This window comes from Oreochromis aureus, linkage group 14, assembly GCF_013358895.1.
Source record: "Oreochromis aureus strain Israel breed Guangdong linkage group 14, ZZ_aureus, whole genome shotgun sequence".
In the NCBI taxonomy this organism is placed as follows: Eukaryota; Metazoa; Chordata; class Actinopteri; order Cichliformes; family Cichlidae; genus Oreochromis; species Oreochromis aureus.
Window position 1 is genome coordinate 4,621,741 of NC_052955.1, and position 13,913 is coordinate 4,635,653.

General features: G+C 38.4%; 1 protein-coding gene across 1 annotated transcript in view; it reads left to right on the forward strand.

Moving 5' to 3' along the window:
- Positions 1-1,298: 1,298 nt before the first annotated feature.
- Positions 1,299-13,913, forward strand: part of myo7aa (myosin VIIAa) — a 63,107-nt gene continuing 50,492 nt past the window's right edge. Inside the window, exons 1-2 of the mRNA XM_039622819.1 lie at positions 1,299-1,353; positions 7,611-7,678. Coding sequence (XP_039478753.1) covers positions 7,661-7,678 — 18 coding nt within the window. The 5' untranslated portion in view covers positions 1,299-1,353; positions 7,611-7,660. The remainder of the gene's footprint in view (positions 1,354-7,610; positions 7,679-13,913) is intronic.

Below are 13,913 nucleotides of genomic sequence, written 5' to 3' on the forward strand. Positions count from 1 at the left end.
ATTCTTAAGCTCTAATATTCTAATATATAAAAGAGCTGGAGAACCATGGCACATATTGGCAAATAAAATGCTGGCTGATTTTTGGCTGAGTTTTTGGCTGATCTTCTTACTGATCAAACCATTTTGCTGCTGTCAGACCTTGAAACTTGTATCACCCTCTCATATGCATGCACTTTCAAAAAATAAAGTACTTTTAACAGCTTATCACTGGATCGTTAAGGTGCTCAAAGCGAATCCTGTGTGTGAGGACCTTATTTGGACCCTTGTGCTTTGTGCCTTTTGGAGAGCAGTACTGAAAGTGGATATTTCAGAATTCGTAACATGGGTCTCATTAATTCTGTTAAGTATTGTTATTGTTGCAGAAAATTGGAAATGGATAGAACTTTTCTTGTCTTACTGGCCACTCAAATATCACATCTGGACATACAGCCCAAAGAAAACTGCTAATTAACTGAACATGCATGTCTCTGGACTGTACGAGGAAACAAGTGCATCTGGAGAAAGCACAGTTTATGTTAGGAGAACATAGACTTTCTTGTGATACTGCACAATAAAATAAATAAATAAAATAAAATCTAGGACTAGCAGTGGTAAAAATGTGTACTCTTACTGCTTTTTGGTCCTTTAAAGGGGCATAATGTTGGGGTCCAATAATCAGCCCTTAGGAGATCACATCAGTATAGACTGTGCCTGTAAGGACAGAAATAGACTTTTACTGCAGCCTATTTATGAAAGTAGTGCATGCAACGATTTTCTTTTGTCTGCATTGATGCAACTGTTGCAACATTTTCTCTCTCTGCCCCACGTGTGTGTGTGTGTGTGTGTGTGTGTTGTGTCTAATTACAACCTCCTCTATACTGAACCACATCACCCCCCACTAACTCTGTCTCTCTCACACAGGGAAACAGGGATCAGTGGCAGTGAATGAGCAGCTTGCCGTGTCACTGTTAATACCGGCAAAAAAGGGAGGGAGGAAGGGAGGAGAAGGGAGCCATTCACGTCTTATACCTCTGTATGACTTCACAGAGGAAGAGTGAGAGAATGTGCGAAAACAGATAAAGGAAGAAGAGAATTAGTCATGCATGAGAGTTTAACACTGGAAGCAAACAGAAGAAGAAAGAGAGAAAGAAATTGAGAAAGTTGGAGACTGGAGATAAGCATATATACGAGAAAAGGTGTGGAAAGGACAAAAAAAGGTGTCACACTGTGGAATTAACAACGGTTTCAGTCTGTTTTCCTGTTCTTCATCCTTCCATCCACCACACAGGACGTCCGAAACGAGACCAGCAGTGGATCAACAGGAGACGGAGAGTGAAACAGAAGAGCCAAGAAGTGTTCAGATCACGCAAAAGGGTGAGGCTTGCAGAGGCATACTGGCTTTACTTATAATCTCCTTAATCTGTGTGTGTGTGTGTGATTTAAGGGATCACCGTGTGTTCCCACATGGTGTTCCAGGTGGCATGTCTTTCTTTATTTCTTAAAATATTAAGAGAACTATTTAACAAGTTTACAACATGTTGAATTATATCACACAGATAAAACACACATGCAAATTCAGCATTGCAGTATTCATCAAACAGCAGTCGTTCAGAAATCATGTAAACATAAGCAGTGATGTTATTCTGTGTGTTTAATGCTATTTGCTTTTTGTACTGGTATCATATCAGGCTGTTTAATAATAATAATATTAAATGCATGACAGAAACCACTTTTATTATACAGAAAATAGACAAAAAAATAGAACATTTTTGTTCAGAATTTTTCCTCAAATTTAAACACTCAAGAACTTATGTGATGAAGGGTGGGGAAATTCAGCATATGAATGATATTTGGCTGAAGTGTGACTTGTTTCTGGACATTGTATTTCAAATGTAAACACATTATTTTGTGGGACTGGTGTCAGTAAAAGGGTCTCTCTCTTTTGGCCCTTGTGTTTTTTGTTTGATACTTTGTTCAGCTGCACATTAAAAATCTCTGGTTCCTTTTTAACACTCCTCCTTCAATTCTTACTGATCCCACTGTTTGTATGTATCAAACCTCCAGTATCTTTAAATGTTGAGCATAAAGTGCTGCAGGTTTGCTACTCCTGCTCCCTCCCTGGGTACTCACAAGCTTTTATACTCTTATCTTTAATTTGCACATTACAGTGCATATTTCCTGAAGTGGGCATTGCCTAAAGGTCATGTTGACACGAATGTTTCAGCACAGCCAGCTAATATGAGCAATAACAGCATCAGCTGAATTATTTGACTTCTTTTTGTCATTTTGGAGGCAAAGAATCAAGCTGAAGACATGACATCTGATACTGTCACTGTAAGAGATGTGTTTTTTTATACAGTACAGTCTGCAGGCATGCAGAAACAATTAAAATATTTAAAGTAGTGTTCAGTGTATATTTGGTATTTATTCTGGTTTCATCGGAATCATCAGAATCAGAATACTTTATTAATCCATAAGTAAATTATGTTTTTTTTTGTCTTTACTTAGTAAAATCAGCTCTTTGGTGACACTATCTCATCAGGGGGAATAAAGAAAATTGCTTAATGAGTACATAAAGTTGAGCTGAAGCTCGCTCCTCCGGTTTACTATTTCAGTTGTGTAACATTATAATGCTTAGGAAGCATCTGAAAGACTGTAAAGCACTAAATGGCAGGACACTGTCACTGAAAATGTAGGGAATACATTATTAATAATTGGCTCCTTCATAGCTTGGTGGGACCTATTTACTTTCGTGTGAGAAACCAGTTTGCTTAGATCTGACCAGATGCTCCTGGTTCCTGCATCCAGATTTAAAATAAAGGAGGATAATGCTTTTTCAGTTGCCACAGTTACGCTTAGGAACAGGCCACTACTTTTAATACTTTAAAAATGCAAGTTTGACTTTGTTTTAAATTTGATATTAATTAGCTGGCAGTGGTTAATTTATTTTGTGTTATAAATGCTTTTTTTCCCCATCATTTGTTTGTTTAGGCCGTCGGCATCGGTCGGCATTTGTTGCTTTAAAATCTGCTCTGTGAATGCTCTCGACTTGATTAGTTTTTTTCTGCATTACACAAAATGCATCTTGAGAGTTTCTGTGGTTCTGGCTTCGTCATGCGGCCTGCAGAGGTCTGGCAAACACCCATCGAGGTTGTCCTAAATTACATGAGTCACATGAATTTTGTTGTTTTTTTATGTTTGTTTTTGTGTTTTTTATGCATACACAGCAGTTAAATGTGTTAACCTCCTAGGACCTGGCGTCCACATATATGTGGACATCACATTTTGGGTTATTTAGACCAAAATACTCAATTTTGCTCTACAAGGGCCTGATATCTACTTACGAGGACATTATACTGCTACTGTTCTATTGAAATTTTAAACGAATATCCTCATTAGTGGCTCTCATTTTTCTTAGAAACAAAAAAATAGGTAAAAAAAAAACTGGTAATTCTTTGTTTTTACATTCATCAGGTCCCAATCAGCCCAAATATCAAAGAGAAATTAAAAATGCATGCTGTGGAAGAGTTCGGGTCTTAGGAGGTTAAACCAAATGTTGTGCAAAAGGCATGTTTGTGTGGGACGCATTACAAATGCTTAAATTTTCATATATCTAATTTAATAAACACAGAAACTATGCAGGATGGAGACTTTGCATTGATCGTGTGGTCTACAGTTTTTCATTTAAATTATTATCTTTCATTTAAATTATGTCACAAAGTGCATGGAAGCTAACGTTTTTGTTTGTTTGTTTGTTTTTTGTCACAGTAACTAAAATGTCCAGTCTCTCTCGAGTGGGTCTGTCCTGGAAAGCTACCCAAAACCGATTGCCTTTGGGACCATATTAGTCCACAGCTGTCCAATTAAAGGGTTTTAATTTAGCCAGTGTGCCTCACTCAGTGGGGGGTAGGCAGTACCTCCCTCAGCCCTATCAGTAGGTCCTGAAGGGCAAGCAGGAATTAGATTTAGGTCTACAGACTGTTAGACTGTTAGCACGCTCTGGTTATTCAGGCTGATAAAGTTTAGATAACAATAGCACCGCTCTCTAAAGCGGTGCTATTGGTCTGTCAGTTGGTCTGTCAGAAGACAGCTGTGTCAAAGTCTTCTAAAACCAAAAATCCAGCTTCCACACTGTCATGAGAAGCAGAGAGACGAGTCAGGGTTTAGTGGTTTCAGTTCTTAGTGCAATTCTTTGGTATTTAAAAGAATTAAAGCTGCATGAAGTCAAATTCAGTTCAATTCAGAGTTATTTATATAGCGCCAAAACACAACAGCAGTCACCTCAAGGCATTTTATATTGTCAAGTAAAGAACCTACAGTAACAGAGAGAAAAACAGTCACTCGGTGCAAGCAAGCACTCGGTGACAGTGGGAAGGGAAAACTTCCTTTTAACAGGAAGAAACCTCCAGAATACCACTACTGGAAGTGAGGTGGAAACTAAACCCCTGCACTGGCAGGAAGTATTGCTAAAAAGGCTGTAAACCAGAACTTTTTTTCAGAACTGATATGATATGGAATACTGATATGCTCACATCATGTTTGCAGCTCAAAACACGTTTGTAGTTGTTTCAAATGTCCTCTCTCAAAGGCCCTGCTAGAAGGACACGAGCTGTGATAAATCATTCAAACATGGAGGTAGCCTTGCCTCCTCTGAGCCAGCCTCTCTTGTGTAGCTTGCAAACTTTTGCAGCCAGTTTAGAGATAGGTGTTTCTTTATTCACCCTCTCCTAAAGTCTAACCTGTCCTCCTATTTTTAATTATCTGTGAATATTTGCCCGCTCTCTATTTGACTCTTCTTCCTGCTTTTCATCCTTCATTCTCCTCCCACGTTTCCCTTTATTTACTCCAAGTTTTTTTCTCCATTTACATCCTTCTCTTCTCTTTTACAGCCTCTCCTATCACTACTTTTCTTTCTTCCCTTATCATTTTGTTTCTGTCCATCTAAACATTGTCTCACCATTGAAGGATGTTTCACTTACACTGTGGGTTTTTTTTGGCTACTGTGTGTTAATGTACAGGTATAAAATCTGATACGTGCAGACATACAGGGCATGACTGCACACAACCTTTGTCCCAGCCCCCTGCTGGGGTAATTAGATGCTGAAATATTGATTGTGTGTGTGTGTGTGTGTGTGTGTGTGTGTGTGTGTGTGTGTGTGTGTGTGTGTGTGAGAGAGAGAGACATTTCATGTGTTTGCATTGTGTTTATGTGATGGTAAATCTCTCTGTTGTTATTATTATATTTTTGTGACCTTTAAAGTCCCAGAAGAATTAGCAAAGGTCAGTGAGGGAGAGAGACTCAAGAAACAAAGGACAAAAGAAACAGAAAGTTAAATACAACAACAAACGTCAAGCTGGAATTAAATTGTTTTTTAATTTACACCCTGTCGTTTGTCTGACACTCACTGCATTATTCCTGCTTTTCGTTTATTCCTCTAGATTTATCTGAAAACAGTTTTTATTCAAAAAGCATTTATTTTATACTTGGACAATTATTACAGTAATGTTTTCTTTCAAAAGTGCTAAAGATTTCATGGGTTTACCTGTTTATTTTTAAAAATTATTACAATATTATTTATTTGTTTAGTTTTCTTGAGATCATAGTTATTAAAGTTTTGTACCTTTCGTTAGTTTTTAATTTGTTTGTTTCAGTTCAGTTTTCAGACAGGAATTTGTTGCTTCAGTTTAATGTGACAATATTTTAGTCACTTATGTAGACGTACCAATCCCAAAACCTCCTCCCAGCGCTATAAAAATAAACAAAATAAAGAATAAAACTGAAGACATTTTCTACACTATAATAACACCATAATAGAAAAAACACTGATTACTACAAAGTTAAAACTACAATTAGAGGTAGTTTGGTAAAAGATGCTAAATGTTTGTGATGTGAATTAAGGAAACTTGTAAAGTGAATGAAAAGAAGGCAAACAACATCCTGTCTGAAGTGCACTGCACACCTGACTCACTGGAGAACATTTAGATGTGATATAATGGAGGTCTTTAAGGTTGAACCAGGCTCTGTTCAGAGCTCTGGTGTAACTCAAGCTGTGCTGCGGTTCAAAGAGAAACCCAAACAAAGCATCTAATGAGGTTGAGGTGTCACAGCTGTCATATGTCGAAAAGTCAAAGGATCAGCTTGAAGCTTCATCAAGAGGAGCCTGAATAATTGATTAAGACTAATTCCCATGCACACAGACACACGTGCATAAACACTGTTAGCATGCGTGTGAACTGAACTGAACAAACCCAGTTATCCCGTTTTACTGTAACAGAATACTGTTCAGGCGCTTCTGCTGTGTGTGTGTGTGTGTGTGTGTGTGTGTGTGTGTGTGTGTGTGTGTGTGTGTGTGTGTGTGTGTGTGTGTGTGTGTGTGTGTGTGTGTGTGTGTGTGTGATTAAAAACAATTGTGTTTTTTGTTGTATTTGGAATTAATGTTGACTTGAAAACTTCCATTCTCCCAAAGTTTTTGGTATATTCTCAGTCAGAATTTGTAGTATTGTAGTATTAATTGTACTCCTTCACCTTTTGCACTCATACCAGCACTCACTCTCTCCCATGTTTTTGTACTATGCATTCACAGTGATGGTCCCAAGCTCATCTGTGCCAGACATTCTGGACCTCATTTGACCCAGATTCATTTATTTTCGGTTCATCTGACCGTAGAATGCACTGCCAGTTTTCATTAGGCTCTTTTAATGAACTTTGGCAAAGTTTCATGTGGCATTTTTGTGCCATTTGTAAGTAGTTATTTTCCCCTTGGAGCCCTTCATAAAGGTTTCTGTCAGTGAACATCTGTTTTGCTGATACATGAATAATAAAACACCAGTTTTCACAGATAATCACTTTGTTGAGTGAGTATTTGAAAACAAGAACAAGTAATTTTCAAGGCCTCTGCATTTTCTATATTTATCACCTGCCACCATGTTGACAAATTCAATTCAATTTTCAATTCAATTTTATTTATATAGCGCAAATCACAACAAAAGTCGCCTCAAGGCGCTTTATATTGTACAGTAGATCGCACAATAATAAATACAGAGAAAACCCAACAATCATATGACCCCTATGAGCAAGCACTTTGGCAACAGTGGGAAGGAAAAACTCCCTTTAACAGGAAGACACCTCCGGCAGAACCAGGCTCAGGGAGGGGCGGGGCCATCTGTGTGACCGGTTGGGGTGAGAGAAGGAAAACAGGATAAAGACATGCTGTGGAAGAGACAGAGATTAATAACAGATATGATTCAATGCAGAGGTCTGTTAACACATAGTGAGTGAGAAAGGTGACTGGAAAGGAAAACTCAATGCATCATGGGAATCCCCGGCAGCCCTTATCTGTCTATTGCAGCATAACTAAGGGAGGATTCAGGGTCACCTGGTCCAGCCTAACTATATGTTGAATTGAGAAATTGAGGCCGCTATTTTGGTTGAGGTTGTAGTAGTCTCTATTTATTTCAATACAGTTTGTCTATTCTGTTTGTTTCTAATTATACATCAGACCCGAACCTTATAATTCATAATGATATACATAATGATGAGTTCACTGTGAGATGATTTGAATCATTATCATTTTTCATGTATTTAAAGCAAACTCTGAATAAATGAATCTATTTCTCCCTCTCTTCATTAGAGTCTACAGGTGACTGCTGATGTCCAGCCATAAGGATAAAAACCAGGGCCATGGTCATTTTACAGCAGGTGAAAACACACACACACACACACACACACACACACACACACACACACACACACACACACACACACACACACACACACACACACACACACACACACAGAAATTTCCTAAACATTTGTATGCTTCTGTTTATCTTTGTACTGAAGGTTCAACTCTTATTAAAGGAGCCTTTTACTCCTTTCCAGCTCCATATCTTTCACTCTTACACTCTACTACAAAAGGTTTGCATTATACTAACCCAACAGCTGGTTGGGTTAGTAGGACTAAACTGTGTACTTCCGATGAACATACTATGGATATTTGCAATCAGTGACATCAGACAGAAATGAGAGTAAAAAAAACGAGCATTTAGAGTACTCTTAAGAAGCCAGAGCTTTTGGCAAAGAGGGACTGGCATGCAAGCTGATCTTATGATGTGAAGCTTTTGTCATGTTTAACACAAACATTCAGCATTGTAATAATATCTACTGTATGACATAAAATAATCAAAGAACAACACCTGAAGCTACAGTGTTCCCACTTTATTTACTTTTTCTTTAAAAAGCATGCACACACTGTAAACAGACAAGATGCTGTGTGTGTGTACGTGTGTACGGGTTCTTAATAGAATAAATCTTGGTGGGGACCAAAATCCAGGTCCCCATGGGGTTGAAGGCATTTTCACACTCAAAATGTGGTTTTAGTGTCAGGGTTACAATTAGGTTATGGTTAGGTAAGAGGAAAGGGTTAAAGAAGAGAATTCATTTTTGATGAAGCTACAGTGTTCCGGCTAGGGAAACATTATGTCAATGGGATGTCCCCACACAGATAGTAATCCAGACATGTGTGTGTGTGTGTGTGTGTGTGTGTGTGTGTGTGTGTGTGTGTGTGTGTGTGTGTGTGTGTGTGTGTGTGTGTGTGTGTGTGTGTGTGTGTACGTGAGCATGCACTACTTTAGTATCAACCTCTTTGATACTCAGTTAATGCGCTGCTGAGCTTGTCTGCTTTTCTGATCAGCTAATGAGCCCTGACAGCGTTCCCCTGCTGCAGAGGCACAAATGGGGCGAGCCAATAAAACAAGCAAATACATTCAATAATACGCCACCCATCTCTTCTGTGAATGTTTGTCTCGTCAGACACACTCTGACCTTCATCCAGTCTGCAAAGGTGTAACCAAACTGAACAGGAGAGGAGGTGTGATTTACTCAGTCAGTGGAATACATTTTTTAGGTTCTTATGTGAGGAAAAATAGACAGTTGGGGGAAATAATTCAGCAGCAGGACATTTTTACTTCCACCGTGGAATCAAATTGCGGAATTAACTGTTCAATCTGGAAGACGATGTGGAAAAGGAATTTTTATGTACATATTATTTTTATTACTCTGCTTTGGAAAAATTCCTGATGATTTTTTTTTTTTTTTTGTTACAAAAAAGCAGTCGTTTGTCAAATCTGGCTTGAAAAGATTTTTATTTTTTTTTTTTAAACGTGAAGGATTTTCTGTAGATGAGCGGTATGCAGGTGTTAATATGGTAACCATGGCAATGAAAATGAACAGCAAGGGATCTGATTGGGCGCTGGAGGGCTGGGATCCAAACATACGCCGCCTCAGCTACAAATGCACCACCCTCATCAAGGTAAACTTCAGGTTCAATTAGGGGATGTTTGGATGATTGTCATTTATAAAGACAAATTGTTGTGTGTTTGTGTTTATGCCAAGTTATCACCTGCTGCTGGAAAAAGAAGAAGTTTTGAGTCTTTTCTTTAAAAGTTTAAGAGGGAACGTTGTGATCAGGTCACATGGTGACCTATAAAGCCCTGAGTTGGGTCAGCAGTCCATGTGATACCTCTTCCATAGTGAGTCGGTGCACATGACCTGAGACAACGGCATCATTGCTTAAAAATATACGTATATAAGATCTCTGCCACTACACTTTATGTACATATCAAATAATTCTCTGTTACATTTCTCATAGTTTATTTTATTGTTTCTATATAGTACAAAATGCTCTTGTAGTATTTTGGCTTTTTTGTTTGGCTTCTCTCACCCCAGCCTGTGTTTATTTATGTTAAATAACTCTAATTAATTAATGGTCTACTTCTAAATATCAGCTGGAGCACATGTTACACCAACTGAAGCATGATTTCATTAAATAAATACATTTAACATTATTTGTCTACTGTACTGTTTGGGGATCTGCGATTAATAATGTTTTCTTTCCTTAAACAATTACTCGGTCCACGCCCAAACCTTCGATGACTGACAGTGTTTCAAGTCGTTCAGGTATCTCTTAAGAGTCTTATGTGAAATGATCTGTTTATCTAGTATATGTTTGCTGATTTCAGGATAAATTTTCACTTTGAAGCACCATCACATTAACACCAAGGTTCACCTTCCCAAATTCAACCCCGACCTATGACCTCCTTTGTCCCCTTGTTTCCCCGTACCTCACTGCACTTCCTGCATCCTGAAGCTTCACAATTTAAGGGAGGTGTTGGGGAGTGAGGTGCTCAGTTCTGAGATTTTTAACCGAATCAATCCTCAGATGAAAACTACTTTCTCCGGGGACTGAGACCAGGCTATAGATTTGTGAAGCCACAAATTTCCAAGAGCCTTTTGAAATTGCTCTCAACGATGCTCTTCAGTTCATAGACTGTAGGAAACTCTGGCGTCTGTGAAGATGGCTGTCTTGTGATGTTAGATCAGTAGGCACATATCCATTTCTTGTGGTTGGCTGCACACAGTGGGTGTGGGTGTGGGCTGAAGAATTATTTTTTTAAAAACCCACTTATGTCCAAATAATACTATCCATCCAAAAAGATTATATTCTATTAGATATGAGACTATGTTATAATTATGTTGTGTTATGTTTTAATAATGTTATGTAATTATGTTATAGTTCTCTGTTTCTGGTGAAAGTAGTAACATCCATCCAACTTCCTAAATGTTTATGGGAGCATCAAACAGACGCCAGTAGTTGTGATAAACTATATATAGTTTATAATTTATTTATAATTATTTATTATTTATTTATTTATAATTTTTTTACTTAATACAAGATATTTTAGCTTGAAATAAGTGAAAAAATCTGCGAATGAAACAAATGAAAATTGTCTAGTTTTTTTCTAGTTTTAAGATTTACTGTCTCGAAACAAGTTCCTTTAGCTTACTGAAATGTTGCCCTTTAGCTGATTCTGCCTTATTTTAAGTGTAATGAGATAATTTTGACTAGAAATAAGACAAATACTCTTGGTAAGATTTTGAGTTTTTGCAGTGTAATTCAGAGATATCTGTTCTTTACCAAATACGCCTGCTTGAGTTGTGAGAGAGAGGTGTAGTAAAACTCTGATGCAGAGCAGCAGAGGGCAGACCACCACCTGCAGACAGACACTGTTGTGGTGAAATGATACTTACAGACCCTGGAGAGAGCTTGTGTAACTCCTCGGAACCATTTTCACAGAAAGGGTAAGAAGACACCTAAAGCTGCAGGTATATCTCCAAGCAGGCGTCTAGACTGGGTCTTAAGAACGCCAGTTTGATCAGAGTGACTGTGTGAACACACTCACTTGATGTGATAAAATGGTAATATGTGGTACTTGAAACATTAAACAGTTCAGCTTAGAGGCACAGCAAGAGCCCACCTGATGAGCACGATGCATTAACCATCTAGACAAGATGGAGTTAAAAGACGAATGATAAATGACTTAAATTTGCCAAAGAAATATTAGCTTTTATGGCACTCTTCAAAAGAAGTGGTGTCTCTCTGAAAACAACCTGAGGCATGACTTTATCCACAGCTTCTCAGGTGTACACAATGGACGGTTGATTCCAGGCAACATCAAGTCTCTCACACTGTTACTGCAAGGCCAGTAGGAGGTGCAAAGGTGCAAGGCAATAAACAATTTAAATTTCGTAAAATTATTTATTTATTAAGTTTCCAATCACATATTAATATTAAGTACTTCCTTCAAATGTACAAATAAAAAACCTGGAATTCAGAATCCAAGCTCTCCTTTTTTTGTCCTGTCTCTGCAGGAAAGCAAAGTTTAATCATTCAGCTGCCCACAGGTGGCAACAACAAGCTTGTCCTCCATTTCTGATTGTCTGTGGCACCTGGAGAATCCACAGTCTGTGGGAGAATATGAGTCTATAGTTGCACTGTGTAAAAACTTTCTGTATTATTGCTCTTTGAACGTGAATGTTTCTTGTGAATTTATTATTCAAAGAGTATTTTCTCTGTGTTCTCGCTGCAGAGGGTTTTTTACTTGTTCACTGAAGCAAAAAGAAGAGCCTGTTTATGATTTTATGGCACAATTAACATATCACCATATCTCATCCTGTGACCTTTGATTTGTTGCTCCAATCTAAATGCAAATTAGCTGTAAATGCATTTGTTGCTCGCATATCCACTTAAGAACTGTCTTGTCTGCCTTTGTCTTAAATTACTGGATTATTCAGGATTTCTGCAATGATCCGAATGTCTCTTTAGGTTGGTTCCCATATCATCAAAATGTAAGGAGGCTTGTTTAGATGTATCAGCAGTGTGTGGTTTTTGTGTGTAAGTTCTCTTACCCCACAGGAAGAGTGTCCTAGGTTTGGGGCAGGGCCCTTCTGTCTAGAGTTTGCATGTTTTCCCTGTCACTACGTGGGTTATCGTTTATAGGAGCTCTGGTTTCTCCTTCTGTTGACATCATGTCAGGTCAAAGTTGCAAATATCGATCGGGAAATTCTCACAAAATATTCTAATTCCTAAAAGTTCCCCTAATGGTTAAATAAGATTTTAAAGAAATACACTCAGTGCCTTCTTTAGTTACACATTGCCAGCATTGATTTGACTCCATCTTACCTTTAGAACTGTTTTAATTCTTTATGACATAGACCAGTAGCTGGAAACATTCTTCAGAGATTTTGGTGCATTTTGACATGACAGCATCACACAGTTGCTGTATGTTTGTCAGCTGCACATCCGCGATGTGAGTCTCCCATTCCACCACATCCCAAAGGTGCTCTATCGACTGAGATCTGGTGACAGCGTTGACCATTTGAGTAACGTAATCTGCAGCTACAGTTTCAGACTAACTGGTACCAAAATGTTCAGAAACTCCAGCAGAGGGCAGACTCACCTGAAGAAGAGGTTGAGACAGACGCTGTGCAGTCTGCAGTGGTGAGATGATACTCACACACTCTGGAAACAGCTTGTGTAACTTGTAGTGAACCTTTGAAAGTAACAAGACACATAAAAGCTACAGTTGTGACTTGGCGGGAGCCTTTAGACTAAGAATCTCATTAACAAGAGATTTTGTGACATTAATTTGTTGATCAGACACATTTTCAAATAAGAGATATCAAAGCTACTTAATGCTTGCTGCCCTAAAAGTCAAGGAAAATTCTATTGTGAGAGGAAACCCATGTTATGCTTCATATCAGTCAATAACTGACAGGATAGAATGACATCTTGTGGTTTAGAGAATAAAGTGTGACAGGAGTCAGGATCCTTGGGCAGCGATTTCTTTATTGTTTGCATTTTTATTCAAGGAAAAGACAAAATGTGGGTTATTTACCAAAAGCATTGTGACAAAGTCACTTGCAAAATTTAAACCCCATTAAAAGAATGGGGAGCAGAATGACGTACATTCATAGCTCATCATTTGAAACAGGAATAACTGTTTTCATACGGGTAGTACGTGGGGACACCGTGGTTCATAGCTGACATCTAGAGGGCTCTGTGTGTTGTTACCCTTCCACACAGGAGACACCTTAGCAGCTGCAAGTGAGTACCTGGCTCGTGTCAGGCCTGAATTATTTACCTGAAGAAAGAGGTGATGACACACACCCATCCACCGCGGGCAGCATGGACATTACATCAGTGTGGCTCGTCTCAGTCATGTTTGTCCAAAGAATGAGACGTCAGGGCGTATGTCCTTTTCATGAGTCTGTGTTCTGTATCAGTAAAGTTGTTGTTTACTCTACAGTCTCATGTAAACTGGAAAAAGTACAGAACTTGCAGGAAATAATGCGCGGCTGTGTCTGCAGACTAGGCCCATTTGGCAAAACATATTTTTCATGTTTGTGTACAAGCTCAAGTTTGACAACAGTTTGAGTTTTTACATCCTCTTTGAAGACAAGTACAAGAATTTACATGTTTTGCTTGAATTAATGTAATTTCTTATGATGGCCAGACTGCTGCCTGATTCTAACTTCCCCTTGACTGAAAAAGCAAAGAAAAGATGCTCTCTATAAATGTAATAGCTTCTTTTAA